Genomic DNA, 27129 nt, shown 5'->3' with positions numbered 1-27129 from the left:
GCTATCCAGCCCATAAGAGTGCATACAAATTTTCCAAAACCCTAATTATTGCTTGAAAACCTGAATTTTATCATTAGCAACAAATTCTGCCAGTTGCCTTTCCTTGGTCTGATTCGCTCATTTAATTCACTTTCAAAAATAAGAATCTGCTGGTTACCCAAGTCCTAACACCCATAGTTTGTCTATGAGTCAGTCTTTCAAGTACAAGGCTAGTTTGCCTCACAATCATCACCCTTCCTTGAGACAACCATTGTATTTCAATATACAAAAGAGTTTCATGCATACTTCCCATTTTATTACATAAATTATTACGAAGGTATGTACTCAAGGGTCCAGATTTAATAAAATTAATTTTTACTGCTTTATCAAGAACATTCTTAAGAAACATGAAAGAAAACAATGACTGTTAACAAAGTTGGGTGCCATTACTCTGAATTGTGCTAAGGCTCTAACAGTTTCACCCGCCATTGTTTTTGTGCCATTAATGCCAAAAGTCTATAATTGAAAGACAAATAATGTTTTAGTATTATTAAAATGGTTGTGACCTCACATACCCCTTGAACAGGTCTCAGGGATTCCTGGGATACTGCAAGCAACAGTTCAAGAGCTGCATCTCTACAATAACATCTACAGTGTTCATAAGCATAAGTGCTTTTACTTGCTACAAATTTTTTATACAAAAATGAAACGGAGCAAGAAGGAAAAAGATGAGAAAACAGTTCAATGAAAGCTAGAATAACCTAGCTGGAAAGAATAAAATCATATATAGTAAATGTATGCTGTAAATACAGGATGCACTATAAGGAATATTTTTAATTTCACATGTCAGGCTTTAGTTCACAACTAGTTAAAATATATTCTCAACTGCAAAGTGAAATAAATTTAAAATTTAATCAGATAATTATAAAATTTCATATTTGTGAAAATTACCAGTTCAAGAATTTTCATGTGTGCTAATCATGGACTTTTGAACATTACTCAAAATGACTGTAACTATAATAAAAGCAGAATTTGAGCCAGGCACAGTGGCTCACACCTGTAATTTCGACACTTTGGGGAGGTCAAGGTGGGAGGATCACTTGAAGCCAGGAGTTTAAGACCAGCCTGGGCAACATAACAAGACCCTGTCTTTACAAAAAAATTTTAAAATTGCTGGGGGTGTTAGCATACACCTGTAGTCCCAACTACTCAGGATGCTGAGGCAGAAAACAGCTTGAGCCCAGGAGTTCGGGGCTGCAGTGAGTCATGACTATACCACTGCACTCTAGCCTGGGCAATACAACAAGAAACTGTCGCAACAAAAAGAATAAAATAAAAGCAGAATTTGGACACTGAAAAAAATCTGAGAGCACTTCTCAATTTATTTTCCAAAATAAAAACCAATCCCAATTTATACACTTACTCAACAGATTAAAAATATGTAATTTTTTTCTTACCACAGTGATACTGACGGCATCATCAAACTGATGCATTAAAACACTGATGACTGCAGAAGCCAGAAGCAGCATAATAAGGGGATTTTTAAACTGAAAGTAAAAACAAACAGCAATTCAACAGTTTTGTACATGACAGTTCTCTCAGCAAAGGCTTTAAAAAAAAAAACCGTAAGAGCATGACTGGAAAATTACAAAAGTCTATACTCAGTTTATTTTATGTATCTCTTCAATTAACAAAAAAAGCGTTTATACTTAACTACATTTAAAAGCTTTTTAACAGTTCCTTTTCAGAAAAAAAAAATTAAATAGCAATACTTAAAACTAAGAATTAACCAATTCCTTATACTATACAGCAATTTTTGGTATATTAATTTAAGAAATACAGCTGTTCTGAATTTCTACTGAGGCTAGAAAAAGCAGGAGAAGATGATTTTTAAGCTAAAAATTTGGGCGAAATACTGAATAGAACACTGAGATTCAAACATTTCTCAAGTACAATGGTGTAGATTACAATTCTGTGGTTGACTCACATATCACAGAAAAATTCCCTCCTCTCCACAAAAGAAACTGAAGATTTTCCTCAAGGCTAGCTTTCCTGGTTTCTATCTACCACAGCAAATCATATCAAAGAAACAGGACTATAGCATCAACCTGATCAGAAAGCATTTAAATGACCTCACACCAGAGTCAAACCCAAATTCTTCCAGTTGGACATTCTATTCCTTGAAACTCTGATGTTAGAATCTCTTCCTCTGCTAAAGTGTTACATCACTGTCAAAGTTGCAAAGTAATTAGGCTAAAAGGAATCCATCCCACCAGAAAGCCCCAGCCCTTAGATACCATAGCTCTGAGGTTACATGCCACCACCTCCAAAGCCCCTTTATGGTTCCATTCCCTGGAACAAGTCCCAATCCTTCTTCACATCGGAATCCTATAAGAAACTTTTAACAATACCAATGCCCAGATTCACACCAAGTTAATTAAATCAAAATCTTTAGGCATAAGGCCCAGGCTTTAGCATTTTTTAAGCACTCCCCAAGTGATTCTAATGAGGATTTTTAAAAAATAATAAGTTAAACTGCCCTAATAAAATAACACTGCAACTGCAATATGGTTCAGGGCTGACCAACCACAAACCTGACTGAGTCAGAGTACCTAGGTTTGAATCCAGTTGCTGGCATCTGTGTGTCACCTTAATCTTTTTAAGCTCCAGATTCTTCATCTGGTAAAACAGAACCTTATACCAAAGAACTGTTGTAAGGATTAACTAAGAATGTACATTAAAGCACCGTGTAAACCAAAAAAAGTTCTTAAAAATGTTAGCTATTAACGTCACACTTTGAGGGCAAGACCCATGATCTTTTTTATTTTCCCCTAAAAAAGCTGTGCCACATTACTAAGCACACCACTTGATGGATGGCAGGCTGCAGAGGAATAAAGAATCACCCAGTGCTTTGTGATTACGATTACTATTTACTGTTATTTGTTTAGTTGTGCTTAACTACATTACAGGCACTATTTAATTCTCACAGGAATCCCAAGGGGCAGGTGCTCTAGCTTTGGTAACAGGATCAAGAAAGTAAAACATTAAATCATACTGCCTAGGGATAAGTCAAATCATTACAATTTATAAATCCAGAGTAAACTATGTTAATGCTTTCTGAAGTCTTTGGTAATGTGGGAATGTGGTAAGTATGAAAATACAAAGACACATATAAATAATATTCCATAAAAATAAGACATATACACACAAGATTCATCCAACCTTTAAAATTCCAGTGTTGCTACTTTAGACAAACTCATTCGCAAAATTAAGCCTGGCAAATTTAAGCTCATTAGCAGAAAAGGCACTTTAGAAAAGTTAAACATAGATCGTTTTAGAAAGACCGCAGGTTAAAAGGCACAGACATTTACTAAAAAGAAGTTTTTAGCAAAAAATATTTGTTTAGCAAACCAACCTAATTACTTCAAAACTAATCATAGTAACCTGTAACTTTTTACATTAACACAATTGTTATCAAGATAAAAGCAGTCTAGAATAAGTCTTTCCTAAAATTTAGGATAAAAAAATATAAATAACTATCATCTACTGAGAGCTAATTATCTCCCGTAAGGTTATCATCACCATTTTATAGATAAGGCTCAGAGGATAATAAAGATGATACAACTGGTAAGAAATGAAGGTGTAATTTGTACCCAGGCAGCCTGAGTTTAACTTACCTAACTTACTTTTTACTAGTTTTCTGAGCTGGCCATGATTACCTTAAAAAATATTGCCATTCCTATCATTTAAATAGGGTAGGTTTGATATCAGCAAAGGACACTACTGTCAACAGTATTATCTTTGTGTAATATACCCATATGGAAAATGTTGTCTTTAAGATTTACATACTAAAAATACAGGAATTCCAACCTAACAGTAAGCCCCAACAAATGAAAAATTTTAGGTAAAAAACATCTAAAAATTATTTCCTTTCTCCATAAACAGTATCACAAAAGTAAGCAACTACATAACAGAAGTCCATGTATTAATAAATTACACAGTAGAAGAGGAAGTAAAAGTATCTCACCTGAGAAATATACTTCTTCCACAGTGGCTCATCTTCACTAATATCAAACTCATTCCAGCCATGAAAGGCTCGCCTATGACTAACTTCACATTTGTTTAGACCATTCTGAAGATCAGCCTATTAGAGTTTATACATGAAAGTTATTGAAAATGTTAGCACAGAAAAGAAAAACACAAAAAAGCACATAATATAATGTATTACATTTACAGAAACTACAACAGTCAAAACTAGTCTATTATGAGAGCAACCTATCAGTGGTTGCCTGGGGCCAGAAGTGACACATAGAGAGGGAGGGATTAATTACAAAGGGACATGGGGGAGCTTTCTGGAGTGATAAAAATGTTCTATTTTAATGGTGGTGGTGATTACATTTGTCAAAATGCAAATTGTACACTTTTAAAAAGTACATTGTATTTTATGTGAATTATATCTCAACAAAATTGATTTTTAAAAAAAAAATGTAAACAAAAAGGCAGAGTTTACCAAACAAACAAAATTTAGGGAGAAAAATAACACAATCAGCCACACGACTTACAGAAAGCGTAACAGTACATTTTAATTAGCTTTTTCCTTTTCATTGTTGTTTTGCTGTTTTCTAAAATTAGTTTCTCCCAAAGAACGTTCAATGGGCCATAAATGTCTTCCTTGTTCTCTGGGCCTATCAAAACCCTGGGGTTGGTATTAATTTATACTCTTGGACTGTGTAATTATTTCATGCTCAAATTTTGTGCTTCCTGAATTACTCAAAAGCAATGAAGTTCAGATGAACTTCTTCTTGGAACAGTTTATGTTCTATAAACACTACCTACATCCTTCAGTTATTCTCTCTCATGATTTAGTATTCTAACTATTAAAGAATAAAATTATCTGTACCCCCAAAATAGTTGCCCTGACCAAAAGGTTATTATAATAGAGTCCAATAAAGGAGCCTTTCAAAACAAACATATTACAAATAAGTGGTTTTAAAGCAGAGTATAAATACAATAACAACAACAACAAAAACCTAAAAAAGGATACCCATGTTTTTAATGCTATCACTAAGATATGTGACTGTTGAAGGAAAAATAAAAAATATTATCTTTTTCATGTTTCGATAGATACTACTTTTGAAAACCAGGAAGAGCCTACATAAGCAATTACAGATTATCTGCAATTCTAAACTTGTACTTAGTTTTTACTTTACCTTAGAAAACCCTTATCAAAAAAAGATAAACTCCTACCACTACTTACGTTAATTATTTTCCTAATCCAACCAATCCTTACACAGCACTAATATATTTCCTAGAAAAGCTATTATGTTCTAGAGCTGCACTGTCCAATCAGGTAGCCACTAAGCCACCTGTAGTTATTTAAATAAATTTAAATTAAATTAAAGTCAGTTTCTCCATCACACTAGCCACATTTCAAGTCATATAGTCATGTTTAATTCTGTCAAGTTTAACCCCATGTCAAGCTCAACAGTCCTGTTCAACTTGTGGCTACTATGCTGAATGGCACAGAACAGAATATTTCTATCACTGAAGAAAAGTAAATTAGACAGCACTGTTTTATAGAGTCTAAGTGACTGACTTTACACCATCTAGTCCCTTCCTCCCCACTAACCACTTACTTGGAGAATGCTTGCAACTTCACTGACTGGTAATTCACTTGCTTTTTTTGATGTCAATACAGGAATCATTGTCTCATTTTCACCATTAGGTATTTTTTGAAAACGTGCAACCTAGGAAGTAAAACCAAAGAAAAAATATTTGAATATAGCAAACAAGTGTAATGCAGTCTAGAATAATAAAAATCCAAAAGTTCACAGCAACTAATTTTCCAGTTAGAAAAATATTTCAGACTAATTATGTAGCTAGTCCTAATAGGAAAGACAATTTTATACTAACCACATGCTACTTCTCAAGAAATTACATTTCAAAAACTAAGCCATCGGTGCCCAGCTAGAACACAAAATTTTCACATTGAATGAAAAGCACGCTATTTCTCCACCAACATAAGAGTAAAAAGTAAAACAGATGTCCTGTCTAGCAGATCCTGATGATTACAAATAATCATAATCCTCTAAACTCATTATGTTTAACATGCAAGACAAAGTACAGCTAAGCTTTCTCCATTTTAACTACTCCTCTTAGTCAGTCAGCTCATAGCTGATCTACCCAGAAAAGACAACTGGCTACTCTTTCAACGCACCATGACAAGTCAGACTTTAAGAGCTATTCACAAACTAGGAGAAAAACAAGAAGTAAAAGAGACCAGACAAGCAAAGGATGCACAGGTTAGTGAAGGGGAGCTGGTGGGAAAGGTGGGGAAGGCTGTGAACAAGCAGTTAGTCACGAGATAGTAGTAATCAAGGTACCTACTTGATGCAGCTTCATAAGTAATTATCTATAGCTACAGAAAACTGTTTAACACAATTCTAGAAATAAATCCTCAACACAGACTTGTTTTGAGTCCTAAGCTGAGATTCTTTACAGACAAAAAGCTTTGAGTGAAAACAGAAGGGAGACAAAAGCTGCCCACTACTGAAACTTAAGAGACGAAAACACTTGAATTGCCACACATCCACTCAATTAAAATAATACTGAAACTAAAATTATCATCTTACTGCCCAGATACAAGTTTTTAAGCTGTCAGGTAAGATCTTTTCAACCTTGGATAATTAACATTTTTAGGATAAAATATTTCCCTAAAACTTTTAAAGCAGTATCTTTAAGCAAATGAAATCAAAGAAGATTCTACTACATTAGAGTGTCATTACAGAGGCCTGCACACATAAAGGCTTTTTGCATTTACTCCAAAAAACAGTAAATTGCTGAGGAAAAAAAGTCTTCTCTCAGTATGACTGAGTTTCTGGAACAATCAAATTCATGTTTTCTAATCTTATTTATGTAAAAAGTACATTGGACGTTTAAATACTTTAAAACAAAGAGCAGTAGTATTTTTCAACTTTTAATGAGATATCGGTGAATAAATATGAGGAAACTAGAGACAGATTACCTTTCTGTACTGCAAATTACTGAAATTATTTTATAGCATAATATTTTTACATAATTAAGAAATGTAAAAACTTAGAGGAAAGATTAGGAATTTTACAAAAGCCACACACATGTTTTAGAGCCACTGAAATGCCCTTATTTCAAATCTATAAAACAAACTAGGACAGGGGAAAGACTTCATTGAACCGTTCCTAAGTAAAACATTGGAGAAGATTCCCCCCAAAATGATTTAAATCTTAAAACAATGAGAATTGAAATAGATGACATAGTTATTTTATCTTGTGAGACCATAAAGCAAAATTAAGAAGAATCAAATATATTTACACTGCCTGCAGTGACAGATCAATAAAATCTCTTATTTTTAAGATCCCCAAACCTCATCTTCTTCATATATATAACCTGGAGATAATATGGCTAAACAGAGATGTTTGAGGATTAAATACACTAACACAGCATTTGACTTACCACTAGTAAGAGCTCAAATGACAGCTATTAATACTTTTCTTCCAACAAGGTCAATACAGACTAAACAAGGTGAGTAAAGTCAGTTCATGATAATTTCCTATTAATGTTTACTTTTCTATCAATAATATATTGGAAATTGCTAACTCTAGTACCCAGCATGCAATATGACAGCTTTACTCATAAAATGTTTCTCAACTAATCCTTTGGTAGTTGGTATATAGATAGGGTCTACATTTGAACACACTTTACATAAAACCCTTCGGGGGTATTCCATGGGCTCAAAGTAGCTGTAAATCTCCAGAGTAGGAAACGGTATTATTTCATATAATAAACAATAAAACACTAAAGGGGCATGATACTCTCTAAATATATAAAGGGCTGCTTTGAGATGCTCTCCAGCTGCAACCACACCTGCACCTCAAGTGTGTTCACAAGTGGAGGAGTACTAAGCAACAGAAAAGCAAGATGGTAAAGTCCATCCCAGAATGCCAGGCCATATTTAACTTTGTCATTCCACATGAGTACTGCGTGGAGTAAAAGGTAGCAGAAACTCATTTCAGGAATACAAGGAGATGAAGAGCAATAAGGCATGTAGGTATTTTAACGAAGAACATGGAAGCTGCCCATTTGGAGAGAATTGTTCCAAGTCTGCCTACCCTGATGGTGGTAAAAGGAGCCAGAGACAGAAAATGGGAACATAAACAGATACAGGGCCCAAGGAAGGAACCAACTCTGGGAGCTCACTGAGGAAACAGAACAGCAACCCCTTTGACAACAGTGAACAAGAGTCTGTCATCTTTGAGATAGGTGAGATGCTGCTTAAGCTCTGTCTGCAGGTGGAGATGATGACCTGACAGTCTCTGATGATAAATGCAGCTTGTTTCATGATAAGCTAGATGATTTTTACAACTTGAATATACAGCAACATTGCATGGCGTGTGAACTAGTCTGCTGAGACTCAGATGGTGGCTGTCCCCTGTGGTCATATAGCAGTTGCCTGTTTCTTTCCTAGGCAGGCCTAATCAACTCCAGGTGCAGTCATAATAATTTTTACTCAGAGCTGGTTTTCTCAATCCTTCATCTTTCCCCAAGGAATATACTGTTTTCTCTATTTTAAAAAGTTAAAAAGGCCGGGCATGGTGGTTCACGCCTGTAATCTCAGCACTTTGGGAGGCTGAAGCGGGTGGTTCACAAGGTCAGGAGATCGAGACCATCCTGGCTAACATAATGAAACCCTGTCTCTACTAAAAAACACAAAAAATTAGCCAGGCATGGTGGCAGGCACCGGTAGTCACAGCTACTCAGGAAGCTGAGGCAGGAGAATGGCATGAACCCGGGAGGCAGAGCTTGCAGTGAGCTGAGATCGCGCCACTGCACTCCAGCCTGGGCGACAGAGCGAGACTCTGTCTCAAAAAAAAAAAAAAAGTTAAAAAAAAAATCTTAAAGATGGTTTTCTTGTGAAATAAATTTAACTACCAGTTAGTATATGTAGGTTTGTTGTTTTACCTGTTTTCAACCAGATTCACATAGTACTTATATAGTGTTTATGAACTTTCCATATTCATTTTGAGGACACCAGATACAAAACTAAAAGCACTGGCCCTGCTTTGGGATCCAAGAATAGAGGTGAAGGGTAAAAGGATCTGATGTGGCAAGCAGACTTCTGCTACAGACTGAAGAGGTGGGTCCTTGAGATTTCCAGTGAAATATGTACATTCGTGTTTATATAGCTGTTTTCTACCAAGATGGTATAATTCCTACTATGTGTACTTGCTCACTGGTTTCATTGCACACAAGAATACCACTGGGCAACCAAAACCAGGCGCAAATGTGTTGAGATGTTTAATGTGTTTCACATGATAGGAAAACAGCGAAAGAACACATATAAAGATCACATGCATAAAATACACATGGAGTTGGAAGGTGACGCCCAAGGGCTGAGAGACCTGGTATGTGAGCGTGAGTGTGTGTGATAAGGTTCTCATCCCTGCATACATGTGACATTCCTAGCCTTAGTAGAAAAACTTGGTTTAATAGTTTGAGCCTAGTATGGCAGACACATTTTAAAGGACAAAGCAGTATACTGGTAATTACCATACAGCAGTGCTAGTTTTGTCTACATATTTATAGAAATGAGGATTAGCCAGAGCAGTTAAAACGATCTGGTTATCCCATATATTAACACATACTGGGTCTTGGATATACTATTTTATTTAATGTTTTAGTATCACCTAGGCTTTCCAGTTCAAGTACTTTTTGAAAACCTTTATCTCCTCATTGGAGTAGTTTTGCTATCCGGTTTTTGTGTTTGTTTTTGTTTTATTTGCCTCGTTCCATGCCTGAACTTTGTAGGTAGATACACATTATTCGAAACTACATCTAGATGCTCAAATTAAGATGGTGGATAGGAGGCAGGACTAGCTTGTATCTCCCATTCTGACAGACAGAGCAACATGTGGAGACTCACATCATGAACTTTTGCTACAATACAAGAACTACCACAGGAACACACCAGGAAAGGCAAGAGAATCCACAGACCCTTTGAAGAAGTTGGATCACCACCGCAGGTTCTCTGGGAGGCCTAAAAACTATGAGTCCATTTGCTTTCTCAAGGGGGAGGCTTGTGGTCTGGGGCAAAGTATCCACCCTGGTAACCGGCTACCTGGAAAAAAACTCGGTGATGTTGGGGAGGCATGATGGAAGTGAGACCAGCCTTTAAGACCACAGGTTGCATGGAAGCAAGGTAAGGTCTGTGACTGCCAGCTTTCCCCCACTTCCCTGGTGACCTGTATGACTCAGCAGAGGCAGCCACAATCCCCCTGGGACTATAACTCCATTGGACTGGGAACCACACCCTCACCCCGCCCCCCGCAACAGCAGCTGCAGCAAGCTCACCTAAGGAGAGGCTGAGACACCCCTATTCCTGCCCCCACCTCGTAGTCTTTCTCTAGCCATCCTGGTAGCCAAAGACAAAGGTCATAATCTCTTGGGAGCTCTATGGGCTTGCTCACTGCCTGAGAAACCTGAATACTTGACCAAGTGTCTCTAGGGCAAATGTGCATCCTCCCTGTAGCATCACAGCTGATATGCTCTTGAAAGTGCCAACTCCCAGCTGGAGGACAACCAACACAAAACCAGCACACTAAACAAAAACACAACCAAGGACCCTCACAGAGTCTACTTCACTCCCCAGCTACCTCCACCAGAGCAGGTACTAGTATCCACAGCTGCAAGACCTGAAAACGGATCACATCATAGGACTCTTTACAGACACTCGCCAGTACTAGCCTGGTACCTGGTAGCTCGACTGGGTGGCTAGACCCAGAAGAGCAAAAACAATCACTACAGTTTGGCACTCAGGAAGCCCCATTCCTAGGGGAAAGGGGAGAACACCACATCAAGGGAGAACCCCATGGGACAAAAGAATCTGAAAAGCAGCCCTTGAATCCCAGATCTTCCCTCTGACATAGTCTACCCAAATGAGAAGGAACCAGAAAAACAATTCTGGTAATATGACAAAACAAGGTTCTTTAACACCACCAAAAGATCGTACCAGCTCACCAGCAATGGATCCGAACAAAGACGAAATCTCTGAATTGCCAGAAAAAGAATTTAGAAGGTCAATTATTAAGCTAATCAAAGGAGGCACCAGAGAAAGCTGAAGTCCAACTTAAAGAAATCAAAAACATGATACAGGATATAAAAGGAAAATTCTTCAGTGAAATATATAGCATAAATAAAAAACAACCACAACTTCTGGAAATCAAGGACACACTTAGAGAAATGCCAAACGCACTGGGAAGTCTCAGCAATAGAATCGAACAAGCAGAAGAAAGAACTTCAGAGACAGAAGACAATGCTTTCGAATTAACCCAATCCGCCAAGATAAAGAAAAATTACTTTAAAAAAAAATAAACAAAGCATCCGTGAAGGTTGGGTCTATGTTAAACATCCAAAGCTAAAAATAATTGGTGTTCCTGAGGAAGAAAAGAAATTTGAAAGTTTGGAAAACATATTTCAGGAAATAATCAAGGAAAACTTCCCCGGTCTTGCTAGAGATCTAGACATCCAAATCTCAAGAGGCTCAAAAATACCTGGGAAATTCATCATAAAAAGATGGCCCAGGCACATAGTCATCATTACCTAAAGTCAAGATGAAGGAAAGAATCTTAAGAGCTGTGGGGCAAAAGTATCAGGTAACCTATAAAGAAAAACCTATCAGATTAACAGTGTATCTTTCAGCAGAAACCCTACAAGCTAGAAGGGACTGGGGTCCTATATTTAGCCTCCTTCAACAAAACAATTATCAGCCAAGAATTTTGTATCCAGCAAAACTAAGCTTCATAAATGAAGGAGAGATAAAGTCTTTATCAGACAAACAAATGCTGGGAGAATTTGCCACTACCAAACCAGCACCACAAGTTCTAAATCTTGAAACAAAACCTCAAAATACACCAAAATGGAACTTCCTTAAAGCATATATCTCACAGGGCCTATATAACAATGACGCAATGAAAAAAAACAAAAACAAAAACAAAAAACTAAGGGATTAAGGCAACAACTAGCATGATGAAAACAACAGTACCTCACATCTAAATACTCACATTGAATATAAATGGCCTAAATACTCCACTTAAAAGATACAGAATGGAAGAATGGATAAAAATCCACGAACCAAGGATCTGCTGTCATCAAGAGACTCACCTAACACAGAAGGACTCACATAAGATAAAGGGATGGAAAAAGATATTCCATGAAAATGGAAACCAAAAGCAAGCAAAGGTAGTTATCCTTTTTTTTTTTTTTTTTTTTTTGAGACAGAGTCTCACTTCATCACCCAGGTTAGAGAGCAGTATGCAATCTAGACTCCCTGCAACCTTCACCTCCTGGGTTCAGCTATTCTCCCACCTCAGCCTCCCAAGTAGCTGGGATTACAGGTGCCTGCCACCACACCTGGCTAATTTTTGTATTTTAGTAGAGACATGGTTTCACCATGTTTGCAAGGCTAGTCTTGAACTCCTGACCTCAAGCAATCCACCCACCTATGCCTCCCAAAGTGCTGGGATTACAGGTGTGAGCCACCACATCCGGCCTAGAAGTAGTTATTCTTATATCAGACAAACTAGACTTCAAAGCAACAACAGTTAAAAAAGGACAAAGGAGGCCAGGTGTGGTGGCTCACACCTGTAACCCCAGCACTTTGGAAGGCTGACACAGGTGGATCATAAGGTCAGGAGTTCGAGACCAGCATGATGAAAACTCGTTTCTACTAAAAATACAAAAAATTAGCCAGGCATGGTGGTGTGTGCCTGTAATCCCAGCTACTCGGGAGGCTGAGGCAGGAGAATTGCTTGAACCCGGGAGGCAGAGGTTGCAGTGTACCAAGGTCGCACCACTACACTCCAGCCTGGGTAACAGAGCGAGACTCTGTCTCCAACAAAAAAAAAAGAAAGACAAAGAGGGATATTATATAATGATAAAAGGACTAGTACAACAGGAAAATGTCGCAATCCTAAATATATATGCACCTAACACTGAAGCTCCCAAATTTATAAAACAATTACTACTATGCCTAAGAAATGAGACAGATGGCAACACAATAATAGTGAGGGAACTTCAATAATCCACTGACAACACTAGACAGGTCACCAAGACAGAAAGTCAAGAAAGAAACAATAGACTTAAGACTATACCCTACAACAAATAGACTTAACAGATATTTACAGAACATTCTACCCAACAATTGCAGAATATACATTCTTTTCACCAGCAGATGGAACATTCTCCAAGACAGACCATATGATACGCCATTAAACAAGACTCAATAAATTTATGAAAACTGAAATTATATGAAGTATCCTCTCTGACCACAGTGGAATAAAACTGGAGATTAACTCCAAGATGAACCCTCAAAACTACATAAATACATAGAAATTAAATAATCTTCTCTTGAATGACGACTTCAAGTCAATAATGAAACCAAAATGGAAATTTTAAAATTCTATGAACTGAGGGGTAACAGTGACACAACTTATCAAAACCTCTGAGACAGAGCAAAAGCAGTGCTAAGAGGAAAGGTCATAGCATTAAATGCCTACATCAAAAAGTCTGAAAGAGCACAGACAATCTAAGGTCACACCTCAAGGAACTAGAGAACAAGAACAAACCAAACCTAAGCCCAGCAGAAGAAAATAAGTAACAAAGATCAGAGCAGAACTAAATGAAATTGAAACAAAAAAATTACAAAAAATAAATGAAACAAAAAGCTGGTTCTTAAAAAAAAATAAACAAAATCAATAGACCATTAGCAACATTAGCCAAGAAAAGAAGAGACAAGATCCAAATAAGCTCAATTAGAAATGAAACAGGAGATATTACAACTGATAACACAGAAATAGAAAAGATCATTCAAGGCTACTATGAACACTTTTACATGCACAAACTAGAAAATCCAGAGGAGATGGTTAATTTCCTAGAAATATACAACTCTCCTAGATTAAATCAGGAAGAAACAGAAACTCTGAACAGACCAATAACAAGTGGTGAGACTGAAACAGGAATGAAAAAATTGCCAACAAAAAAAAAGTCCAGTACCAGATGGATCTACAGCTGAATTATTTCAGACATTCAAAGAAATTGGTACTACTGTTACTGAAACTATTCCTAAAGATAAAGAGGGAATCCTCCGTAAATCATTCTATGAAGCCAGTATCACCCTAACACCAAAACCAGGGAAGAATATAACAAAAAAAGAAAATTACAGACCAATATCCTTAATAAATATAGATGCAAAACTTCCCAACAAAATACTAGCTAACCGAATCTAACAGCCTATCAAAAAGGTAATACACCATGATCAAGTGGGTTTCATACCAGGGAAATCTACTGACCCTTGTGATGCAAGGATGATTCAACATATAAAAAATGTATTAATATACCACATTAACAGAATCAAAGATAAAAATCACATGATCATCTCAATAGATGCAGAAAAAGCATCTGACAAAAATCAACGCCCTTTCATTATAAAAACTCTCTACGAACTAGGAATAAAAAGAAAGTAACATAATAAAGACTGCATATGAAAAGCCCACAGCCAACATTATATTCAATAGCAAAAAACAGAAACTTTTCCTGAAAGATCAGGAACAAAGCAAGGATGCCCACTCTCCCTACTTCAGTTCAATATAGTACTGGAAATCCTAGCCAAAGCAATTAAGCAATAAATTAAATGCTTAATAAAATAAAAAAATACATCCAAATCAGAAAGGAAGTAGTAAAATTGTCCCTTTTGGGCCAGGCACAGTGGCCCATGCCTATAATCCCAGCACTTTGGGAAGCCGAGGTGGGTGGATCACTTGAGGTCAGGAGCTTGAGACCAGCCTAGCCAACATGGTGAAACCCCATCTCTACTAAAAACACAAAAGTTAGTCAGGTGTGGTGGCAGGCACCTATAATCCCAGCTACTTCGGAGGCTGAGGCAGGAGAATCACTTGAACCTGGGAGGCAGAGGTTGCACTGACCCAAGATTGTGCCCCTGCACTCCAGCCTGGGAAACTGTGCGAGACTCCGTCTCAAAAAAAAAGAAAAAAAAAAGAAAGAAAACTCTCAAGATTCCATTTTTAAAAAACTGTTAGAATAAACAAATTGAGTAAAGTAGCAGGATACAAAATCAACATATAAATATCAGTAATGTTTCCATACACTAACTATCTGAAAAGGACATTAGGAAAACAATCTCATTTACAATAGAAAAAAATTAACTACCTAGGAATAAACTTGAATGAGGTGAAAGGTTTGTTTATTGAAAACCAGAAAACAATGAATGAAATTAAACAAGACACACAAAAAAACAGAAACACCTATGTTCACGTTTTGTTAAGACTTAGTATTTTTAAATGCCAATATTACTCAAAGTGATCTATAAATTCTACGCAATCACTATCAAAATTCCAGTGGTATTTTTTATAGAAATAAAAAAACAATTCTAAAATTCATATGGAACCACAAAAGACCATAAATAGCCAAATCAATCTTGTAAAAGAACAAAGCTGGAGGCATCATACTTCCTGATTTCAAAATATATTAATATTACAAAGCTACCATAATCTAAACAGTATGGTATTGGCATAAAGACGGACATATAGAGCCACAAGAACACAAAAAGAGAGCCTAGAAATAAGTCCACACATATATGGTCAACTGATCTTCAACAAAGATGCCAAGAATATACAATGAGGAAAGGAATGGCATCAGGAAAACTTCATATCTACATGTAAAAACCTAAAAAAAATAAACTGGGCCCTTTTCTTACACCATACACAAAAATCAACTGAAAATGATTTAATAAACCTAAGACATGAAACTAAAACTCTTAGAAGAAAACATACAGGAAAAGCTTCGTGACACTGGTGTCGGCGATTATCTCAAGGATTTAATACCAAAAGCATAAGCAACCAAAACAAAAATAAACAAGTGGGACTACATCAAACTAAAAAGCTTCTACGCAGCAAAAGAAACAATTAACAGAGTAAAAGGCAACCTATGGAATGAGAGAAAATATTTGCAAACATCTGACAAGGGGCTAGTCTCCAAATATATAAAGAACTCCAATAATTCAACAGTAAAAAAACACAAATAACTCAACTTAAAAATGTGCTAAGGACATCAACAGACATTTCTCCAAAGATATACAAATGGGCAGTAAGCACATGAAAAGATGCTCATCATTAACCATTAGGGAAATGAAAATCAAAACCACAACACAATATTACCTCACACCTGTAAGGAAAACTATTATCAAAAAACCAAAACAAAACAAAACACAACTACTGTTGGTGAGGATGTGAAGAAATTGGAATCCTGTTGGTGGGAATGCAAAATGGTGCAGCCACTATGGAAAAAAGTATGAAGCTTCCTCAAAAATTTAAAAACAGAACTACCATATATTCCAGAAGTCCCACTTTGGGGTATTTATCCAAAAGAATGAAATCAGGATCTCAAACGGATATTACCACTCCGATGTTCACCACAACACTATTCACAATGTGATAGTGATAGCTGCAGAAACCTAATGTCCACCAACAGATGAAAGGATTTTTAAAATGTGGAATATATGTACAATGGAATACTATGTAGCCTTAAAAAAGAAACTCTAGGCCGGGCGTGGTAGCTCATGCCTGTAATCCTAGCACTTTGGGAGGCTGAGGCAGGCGGATCACCTGCAGTAAGGAGTTCGACAGCCTGGTTAACATGGTAAAACCCCTCCTCTACTATAAAAATTAGCTGGGTGTGGTAGTGGGCGTCTATAATCCCAACTACTCGGGAGGCTGAGGCAGGAGAATCGCTTGAACCTGGGAGGCAGAGGTTGTAGTAAGCTGAGATCGCGCCATTGCACTCTAGCCTCGGCGAAAAGAGCAAAACTCTCTCAATAAAAAAAAAAGGAAAGAAAGAAATTCTAAAATTCTAGGGATCTCGGACTCCCTGGACACTCCCTCCAGCCCAGCCTCTCTAGCTCCGCCTGTGATGCGTGCTCCTGCCTCCAACTCAAAATGCCTGCGTGGAGAGGTGGAAACAAGTGTGGGGTCTGCGGGAGGGCCGTGCACCACGCAGAAGAGGTGCAGTGTAATGGCAGGAGCTTCCACCGCTACTGCTTTTTGTTTGTTTGTTTTTTTAAGACGGAGTCTTGCTCTGTTGCCCAGGCTGGAGTGCAGTGGCGCGATCTAGGCTCACGGGTAAGCTCCGCCTCCCGGGTTCACGCCATTCTCCTGCCTCAGCCTCCCGAGTAGCTGGGACTACAGGCACCCGCCACCATGCCTGGCTAATTTTTTGTATTTTTAGTAGAGACGGGGTTTCACCATGTTAGCCAGGATGGTCTCGATCTCCTGACCTCATGATCCGCCCGCCTCGGCCTCCCAAAGTGCTGGGATTACAGGCGTGAGCCACCGCGCCCGGCCCACCGCTGCTGCTTTCTATGCATGATTTGCAGGAATAATTTAGATAGCAAGACAGTGGCAATTCATGATTAAGAGATTTACTGCAAATCCTGCTATGGAAAGAAGTATGGGCCAAAAGGCTACAGTTTACGGCCAGGGCGCTGGCATATTTAACATGGACCGTGGTGAGAGCCTGGGCATCAAGCCAGAGTGTTCAGCCTCACATGCCTACAAACAAATCCAAAGACTTCTAAATTTGCTCAGAAATACAGAGGTGCTGAGAAGTGTTCCAGATGTGGGGATTCCGTACATGCTGCTGAGAAGGTAACTGGAGCTGGAAAGCCCTGGAACAAAAACTATTTCCGATGTGCAAAGTGTGGGAAGAGTCTTGAATCAACAACTCCTGACTGAAAAAGAAGGTGAAATCTATTGTAAAGGGTGCTATGCAAAGAACTTTGGGCCCAAGGGATTTGGCTATGGCCAAGGAGAGGGCTGTTGTTCATGCCCAGTAAGGTGTAAACCCAGAACCAAGCATCACACACTGAGAATCTCTTCATAAGCTAGGCACAGATAATCTTTCTAAACTACTGCAAAATTCTACCAGCATTAAGTACTATATATTACCCTGTACTCGGATAGGCTGGCTAACTCGTAGGAAGGGAGCACTATATCTTATCCTTTTGCTTTATTCGCCAGCATTTTTTGGGAACCATTTCTTTTACAATTTAAATAAAACTTCAGCTTGAAAAAAAAAAAGAAATTCTACAAAATGGCATAACATGGGTGAATCTTGAGGACACCATGCTAAGTGAAATAAGCCAGTCACAAAAAGACAAATGACTGCATAACTCCACTATCTAAAATAATACAAATTCATAAAAATCAAAGAGCGGAATGATGGTTAGCAGAGGCTGGGAGAAGGGGAAATGGAGAGTAGCTAATCAAAGCTCACGAAGTTTCAGTCAGTCAAGATGAATAAGCACTAGAGAGCTGCTGTACAACATTGTACCTATAGCCAACAATAATGTATACTTTAAAATTCATTAAGAGGCTAGATCTCTTTACCACAATATTTTTAAGAGAATATTTTTGCAAGTAAAACAAAAAAGTTTTCACCTGATCCCAAGTTTTACTAGTGTTTTTAAATGTCGAGGTAAAATAAAAGCAAAAGTTTTACATCTTAATTTTTAGCACACACTACCATGTAAGCAAGATTCAGAAATAATACTCTGGCACTCATTCCCAGCTGTTATGTGTTAAACACAATTGCAAACCATCTATAACACAACAAAATCTAAAGTCTTACTTAGATAAAACAAATCCAAAGGCGTTCACATATTATTAATCTGCTTTTAAAAAAAAGAAATGTCTTTTACCTGGTAGTTAAGTTTATCTTCATAGAATCCACTATTCTCCTCAACTGCAATGGGATAATATGCCAACAAATCCATCATAAGTTGAAAGTAACAAGTCAAAAATGCATTTCATACACCTAACCTACCGAAGCGAACATCATAGCTTAGCATAGCCTATCTTAAACACACTCAGCAACACTTACATTAGCCTACAGTTGAGCAAAATAATCTAATACAAAGCCTATTTTATAAAGTGTTGACTATCTCATGTATTTAATAAATAATACTGTACTGAAAGTGAAGAACAGAAGTACAGTTTCTACTGAATGTCTACTGCTTTCACACCATCGTGAAGTTGAAAAATCCTAAGTCAAACCATCACAAGTCAGGGACTTGTGTGTACTTCATTTCTAGTAACCAATGACCTTAGCTGCTTTAAGGATACAATCAGGGAAGTGAAATCAGTCAGTACACATTGATTTACAAAAGCTATGTTTAGAAAAACCAATCCTCAACATGAGTAAGAAAAGTGGGCAAGAAAACACCATTTGTATGGTTTTTGGACAATAAAAAGATAGAGAACTGAGGGCTGAATAAAAAAAGAAAAAGAAAAATTGAGCTGTCGAGTGGCTGAATAAAAAAAGAAAAAGGAGAACTGAGGGGTCAAGTTACACATTAAGGTAAGACATTAAAGATTCAAACAGTCCTCCACTTCATTAATCAGGGAACTTGAATTCTGCCTGCAATGGTACCAGCTGTTTCCCCGCTAAGGCAAAAGAAATTGGTACTGCAGCAATACATAATGGCTTTGAAAAGAAAAAAAGAAGAAAGAAAAAATATATATATAAACTTAAGCACAAATTTAATCTTTAACCCTACTAATCAATCACCTTTTGGGCCCATCCTCCAAGAAAATCATAGTTTCGACCTCACTTTATTTTTTTATTTATTTTTATTTTTTGAGATGGAGTCTTGTTCTGTTGCCCAGGCTGGAGTGCAGTGGCGCGATCTCTGCTCATTGCAACCTCTGCCTCCCAGGTTAAAGCAATTCTTCTGTCTCAGCCTCCCAAGTAGCTGGGATTACAGGCACATGCAGCCATGCCTGGCTAATTTTTTTTTTTTTTTTTTTTTTTTTGAGTAGAGACAGGGTTTCACCGTGTTGCCCAGGCTGGTCTCAAACTCCTAAGCTCAGGCAATCCACCCACCTCAGCCTCCCAAAGTGCTAGGATTACAGACGTGAGCCACTGTGCCTGGCCTCCACCTCACTTTAAATACTCATACTCTATGAGGATCTCTAAAAGGAATGTTACCTAATAGGAGACTATAAGAATCCTATTTATTAACTATACTTAAATATTCTGTTGTCACAAATAAGTTTGCTTTACATGTACCAGTAATGCTGCCCTTCACATATAAGGATGGCTAATCCTCTATTATTAAGATACATAACCCATTTATTTAGTGACAGTGGATTTGGACTGACTCAGAACGCCTCAGGCTAAATATAAATTGCTAAATATAAAATCTAAAACCACACTACTGAAGTGGCATATGTAGAGGAGGTCTACCACTGAGTTCCTTTGTCTGAAATGCTTGTAGCACATTTCTGCAGGCAAGAGCCAGGTCCAGCCTGCACACTCCATACCCTACACTAAGCTTTTAGGCCTCATTCCTTCTATGAGCTTTTTTGTGTTGGCTTGCGACAACCCTGAACCGATTACTCACACTCAGTCCCCTACCACTTAACTATCACTGCTCATCCAAACGTGTTTTTCCCTCAACTACACTATAAACTCAATAGCTACAAGAACTGCAGGTCACACAAACCAACACTCACCATGCCTGGCATATAGCTGGTACTCAGTAACTGCTAAATAAAAGGATAAATGAAAAACTAAGCTAAGTAACAGACTTTTTCCCTAATTTTTTCAACTAACACTATATCCCTAAACAAAAACTGTACATTCTTATAATTAAGAATGAATTAGGCCGGGCGCAGTAGCTCATACCTGTAATTCCAGCATTTTGGGAGGCTGAGGCGGGTGGATCACTTGAGGTCAGGAGTTCGAGACCAGCCTGGCCAACATGGTAAAACCCTGTCTCTACTACAAATACAAAAATTAGCTGGACGTAGTGGCAGGCGCCTTTAATCCTAGCTACTTGGGAGGCTGAGACAAGAGAATCGCTTGAACCCAGGAGGCGGAGGTTGCAGTGAGCCAAGATCACGCCATTGCACTCCAGCCTGGGCAACAGAGTGAAACATCGTCTCAAGGGGGGGAAAAAAAAACCCAGAATGTATTAATCCCAGTAAGTTCACAATTAACTCTTTTCTTTCCCAATCTTTACTAAGAGGTAGGAAGGAACCCTCCTGTCATCCAAAGCAACAAACAAGTCAAAGAAGATTCAACAATCCAACTGCTTTCCCGTAGGTGCTAATGCTCTATTTGCTCTGTATTATAACAACTGCAGAATATCCAGATGGTTCTCATACTTATTCACAAATAATTGGGCTTCTTCTATTGAAATCTATGTTCCCCATGTTTTCATGTTCAAGGTATGTTATGGGGTAGGGAGGTAGAACGTGAAAGGGATGGGCAATCAAAATCTTAGTCAAGCAAGTTAGTCCCACCTACACAACTACTTGCCTAACATCTATCAGTAATTCACATCTATGTTTTTAATTCCTTGCTTCAACTTCCAATCCTTTTATTAAGATATAATCAAAGACACCCTCTACTTAGGAGGCTAACGCAGAAGATCAAGAGTTCAAGCCCAAGCTGGGCAAAATACCAAGACCCCATTTCCTTGCCCCCCAAAAAAGACAAAGACACCCCAAAATGATATTACTGAACACAAAGTAGCCAAAAGTAATTCAACATGAGTTACTAACCTGAATGGGTTTTTCCTTGTAAAACTATAGGGCTTGGCTGGTCTGAAGGCAGTTGAGTTATCTCAACTGATTGTTCACAGTCAGTTACAGATCCAACACCTTTCTACTCTTTCTCCCTTCTCACTGAAATGCACTTGACTAGTTAAAACAAATAAAAAAAAAAAAACAAACAAAAAAACCTACATGGCTTAAGCCTTAAACTAAAGAACAAAAATGTTTAGCTATGAAACTTTCACAGGGCACTTTCATTTTAAAAGATCAACTATTTATCCTTAAAGGATCTGCAAGAAATACGCTGTTTTTAGTTTGAAGCTTTGAGTTAAAAAAAAAGTCTAAAACTCTACTGATTTCACATTTAGTCATTTATATGTTATCACAGTAACAGTTGGAGGAAACATAATAGGAAGAAGAGTACTAAGGAGGAGGAGGAGGAGGGAAAGAGCAGGTTTGCCCGTTAAGCTGCTAAGTACCAGTGCTTGATGCTGAGTGCTTTATTTCTAATACTTCACTTAATCCTCGGAAAACAATCTGAAGAGGGCATTATTTTTACTACTTTTTTAGATAGGGAAATTAAAGATTAAAGAAGTAATGTGCCCAACACAAAAAGAAATTAACAAAACTAGTAAGTGATATGGCCAGGAACCGAACCATTGTGTAACACTAAAAGTCCTCCTTCTTAACTATTGTACAATATTTAAATTAGTCAGGTCATCCAAAAGTTTCAAAGTAAATCCAGTTTAGAGGACTAATTTTAGTATAGTGAGACTAGATTTAAGATCTAAGAATACAGGCTTCTTTTTAACCAAAAGCAAACTTAGTGCAAAGAATCTTTTCATCCTTCCACCTCCCCTCTTCCCCCATACACACACCAAAAAAATCTTAAATAAATACAGCAGATTTCAACTTTGGAAAAGGAGAAAACAATCATTTAAAAACAGCATGTCTTAAGTAGAGTAAGGCTGTACAGTCTTCTGATGCCAACAAGACATTTTATAAACACTGTCACATGAAAATACACAGCTAAACTGAATAATTTCTGACAGGTGAGCCAGTAGTATTAATAACTCAGTACCACTAGGTATGCCACGAGGCTCTATTCTGTTAATATTTTATCAACAACTCAGATAAATACTGAATAGCATACTTATCCAAGATGACATTAACTCAAGGCTGGAGAGGGATACCCACCTTGCCTCATAACCAAAACAAAATTCTTTTTTTTAAATTAATTAATTAATTTATTTATTTATTTATTATTATACTTTAAGTTTCAGGGTACATGTGCACATTGTGCAGGTTAGTTACATATGTATACATGTGCCATGTTGGTGTGCTGCACCCACTAACTCGTCATCTAGCATTAGGTATATCTCCCAATGCTATCCCTCCCCCCTCCCCCCACCCCATCACAGTCCCCAGAGTGTGATATTCCCCTTCCTGTGTCCATGTGATCTCATTGTTCAATTCCCACCTATGAGTGAGAATATGCGGTGTTTGGTTTTTTGTTCTTGCGATAGTTTACTGAGAATGATGATTTCCAATTTCATCCATGTCCCTACAAAGGACATGAACTCATCATTTTTTATGGCTGCATAGTATTCCATGGTGTATGTGTGCCACATTTTCTTAATCCAGTCTATCATTGTTGGACATTTGGGTTGGTTCCAAGTCTTTGCTATTGTGAATACTGCCGCAATAAACATACGTGTGCATGTGTCTTTATAGCAGCATGATTTATAGTCATTTGGGTATATACCCAGTAATGGGATGGCTGGGTCAAATGGTATTTCTAGTTCTAGATCCCTGAGGAATCGCCACACTGACTTCCACAATGGTTGAACTAGTTTACAGTCCCACCAACAGTGTAAAAGTGTTCCTATTTCTCCACATCCTCTCCAGCACCTGTTGTTTCCTGACTTTTTAATGATTGCCATTCTAACTGGTGTGAGATGGTATCTCATTGTGGTTTTGATTTGCATTTCTCTGATGGCCAGTGATGATGAGCATTTTTTCATGTGTCTTTTGGCTGCATAAATGTCTTCTTTTGAGAAGTGTCTGTTCATGTCCTTCGCCCACTTTCTGATGGGGTTGTTTGTTTTTTTCTTGTAAATTTGTTTGAGTTCATTGTAGATTCTGGATATTAGCCCTTTGTCAGATGAGTAGGTTGCGAAAATTTTCTCCCATTTTGTAGGTTGCCTGTTCACTCTGATGGTAGTTTCTTTTGCTGTGCAGAAGCTCTTTAGTTTAATGAGATCCCATTTGTCAATTTTGGCTTTTGTTGCCATTGCTTTTGGTGTTTTGGACATGAAGTCCTTGCCCATGCCTATGTCCTGAATGGTAATGCCTAGGTTTTCTTCTAGGGTTTTTATGGTTTTAGGTCTAACGTTTAAATCTTTAATCCATCTTGAATTGATTTTTGTATAAGGTGTAAGGAAGGGATCCAGTTTCAGCTTTCTACATATGGCTAGCCAGTTTTCCCAGCACCATTTATTAAATAGGGAATCCTTTCCCCATTGCTTGTTTTTCTCAGGTTTGTCAAAGATCAGATAGTTGTAGATATGCGGCGTTATTTCTGAGGGCTCTGTTCTGTTCCATTGATCTATATCTCTGTTTTGGTACCAGTACCATGCTGTTTTGGTTACTGTAGCCTTGTAGTATAGTTTGAAGTCAGGTAGTGTGATGCCTCCAGCTTTGTTCTTTTGGCTTAGGATTGACTTGGCGATGCGGGCTCTTTTTTGGTTCCATATGAACTTTAAAGTAGTTTTTTCCAATTCTGTGAAGAAAGTCATTGGTAGCTTGATGGGGATGGCATTGAATCTGTAAATTACCTTGGGCAGTATGGCCATTTTCACAATATTGATTCTTCCTACCCATGAGCATGGAATGTTCTTCCATTTGTTTGTATCCTCAATTTATAGCACTAAATGCCCACAAGAGAAAGCAGGAAAGATCCAAAATTGACACCCTAACATCACAATTAAAAGAACTAGAAAAGCAAGAGCAAACACATTCAAAAGCTAGCCGAAGGCAAGAAATAACTAAAATCAGAGCAGAACTGAAGGAAATAGAGACACAAAAAACCCTTCAAAAAAATCAATGAATCCAGGAGCTGGTTTTTTGAAAGGATCAACAAAATTGATAGACCACTAGCAAGACAAAGAAAAAAAGAGAGAAGAATCAAATAGACACAATAAAAAATGATAAAGGGGATATCACTACCGATCCCACAGAAATACAAACTACCATCAGAGAATACTACAAACACCTCTACGCAAATAAACTAGAAAATCTAGAAGAAATGGATAAATTCCTCAACACATACACTCTCCCAAGACTAAACCAGGAAGAAGTTGAATCTCTGAATAGACCAATAACAGGAGCTGAAATTGTGGCAATAATCAATAGTTTACCAACCAAAAGGAGTCCAGGACCAGATGGATTCACAGCCGAATTCTATCAGACGTACAAGGAGGAACTGCTACCAATCCTTCTGAAACTATTCCAATCAATAGAAAAAGAGGGAATCCTCCCTAACTCATTTTATGAGGCCAGCATCATTCTGATACCAAAGCCGGGCAGAGACACAACCAAAAAAGAGAATTTTAGACCAATATCCTTGATGAACATTGATGCAAAAATCCTCAATAAAATACTGGCAAAACGAATCCAGCAGCACATCAAAAAGCTTATCCACCATGATCAAGTGGGCTTCATCCCTGGGATGCAAGGCTGGTTCAATATACGCAAATCAATAAATGTAATCCAGCATATAAACAGAGCCAAAGACAAAAACCACATGATTATCTCAATAGATGCAGAAAAGGCCTTTGACAAAATTCAACAACCCTTCATGCTAAAAACTCTCAATAAATTAGGTATTGATGGGACGTATTTCAAAATAGTAAGAGCTATCTATGACAAACCCACAGCCAATATCATACTGAATGGGCAAAAACTGGAAGCATTCCCTTTGAAAACTGGCACAAGACAGGGATGCCCTCTCTCACCACTCCTATTCAACATAGTGTTGGAAGTTCTGGCCAGGGCAATTAGGCAGGAGAAGGAAATAAAGGGTATTCAATTAGGAAAAGAGGAAGTCAAATTGTCCCTGTTTGCAGACGACATGATTGTATATCTAGAAAACCCCATTGTCTCAGCCCAAAATCTCCTTAAGCTGATAAGCAACTTCAGCAAAGTCTCAGGATACAAAATCAATGTACAAAAATCGCAAGCATTCTTATACACCAACAACAGACAAACAGAGAGCCAAATCATGAGTGAACTCCCATTCACAATTGCTTCAAAGAGAATAAAATACCTAGGAATCCAACTTACAAGGGATGTGAAGGACCTCTTCAAGGAGAACTACAAACCAAAACAAAATTCTAACAAGCTGATTATCAGGCAGAATCAACGAGAAGAGGCAATATACCACCACCTCAACATTTACAAAAGCATACACGTATACTTATTAGAAATAAATGTAAAAACCTACTACTAGCTGGGTGCCGTGGCTCATGCCTGTAATCGCAGCACTTTAAGAGGCCAAGGCAGCAGGATCACTTGCACCCAGGAGTTCAAGACCAACCTGGGCAACATAGTGAGACCCTAACTCTATTGACAATGAATAAATATAAATATAAATATATATATAAAACCTACTACTATACTGTAAAACCAACTACTAACATACCAGATGCTAAGGCTCTACAATAATAATTCAGACAAACACATGGGTTAAGTTGACCTTATACATCATTTAAAGAGCTGTAAAAGCATTCTCAGTGTAAACCTGTTGCTAAAAAGGTAAACATTATCCTAAACTGCATTATGAGAAAGATAGCTTTTTAGTCCAAGCGAGTCAATGAGCCTAGAATATTTCACAACAATCCAACCACACCTTGAGAAGTCTATATTCAGTTTAGGGCATCATTAGAGCCTGCTACCAAGCATGGCATACTATGGTGACATTTCTGGAAATGAGGTCTTAAGATGATCAGTGGAAGGAATTAGGAATATTCGGCCTAGAGACGTATGAAGGGCAGTACCTGACCATTAATTGGATTTCAATAAAGATTTCTAAATAAAGGATATGACAGGTATCTTCAAATATTTTAAGATATGTTACATGAAACATGACATTCTCCCTAAAGACAGAACCAGCATCAACAGATAAAAAGTTTCCAATCACCAGGAAGTTTCTAGGAGAGATGTTGGTGCCATTTCTATATGGGGTGGGAAATTGGTCCCCTCACCTTAAAAATTCTAGGAACGGTCTGGCAAAATCCAGAGGGATCTCACTGCCTCCTTACTGCCTGTGGTACTAAGGTTTCTGAAAATGTATCAGTAACCTTTGTTAAGGGAGATACTGTGAAATGGTTACCTTCCTCACTGAACCTTAAGTTCCAGAGCATGAACCCAAAGAACAGTGGCATAATCAGGCTTCAATGCTCTTAAGTATTCTTAAATATTCTTTGTACTT

General features: G+C 37.7%; 1 protein-coding gene and 1 pseudogene across 17 annotated transcripts in view; one reads left to right on the top strand and one right to left on the bottom strand.

Annotated features, from left to right (window-relative positions):
* Positions 1 to 27129, bottom strand: part of ATP2C1 (ATPase secretory pathway Ca2+ transporting 1) — a 164104-nt gene that overhangs the window by 80463 nt on the left and 56512 nt on the right. For all 17 annotated transcript variants that reach the window (XM_009446464.3, XM_001146246.6, XM_009446471.4 and 14 more), the window contains 3 exons: positions 5616 to 5726; positions 4007 to 4123; positions 1437 to 1526 (listed from right to left, as the gene is read on the bottom strand). In XM_009446464.3, coding sequence (XP_009444739.1) covers positions 1437 to 1526; positions 4007 to 4123; positions 5616 to 5726 — 318 coding nt within the window. The remainder of the gene's footprint in view (positions 1 to 1436; positions 1527 to 4006; positions 4124 to 5615; positions 5727 to 27129) is intronic.
* Positions 17445 to 18046, top strand: LOC129143532 (cysteine and glycine-rich protein 2-like; annotated as a pseudogene).

This window comes from Pan troglodytes, chromosome 2 (genome assembly GCF_028858775.2).
Source record: "Pan troglodytes isolate AG18354 chromosome 2, NHGRI_mPanTro3-v2.0_pri, whole genome shotgun sequence".
Classification (NCBI taxonomy): domain Eukaryota; kingdom Metazoa; phylum Chordata; class Mammalia; order Primates; family Hominidae; genus Pan; species Pan troglodytes.
This window is presented reverse-complemented; position numbering and strand designations above follow the sequence as displayed.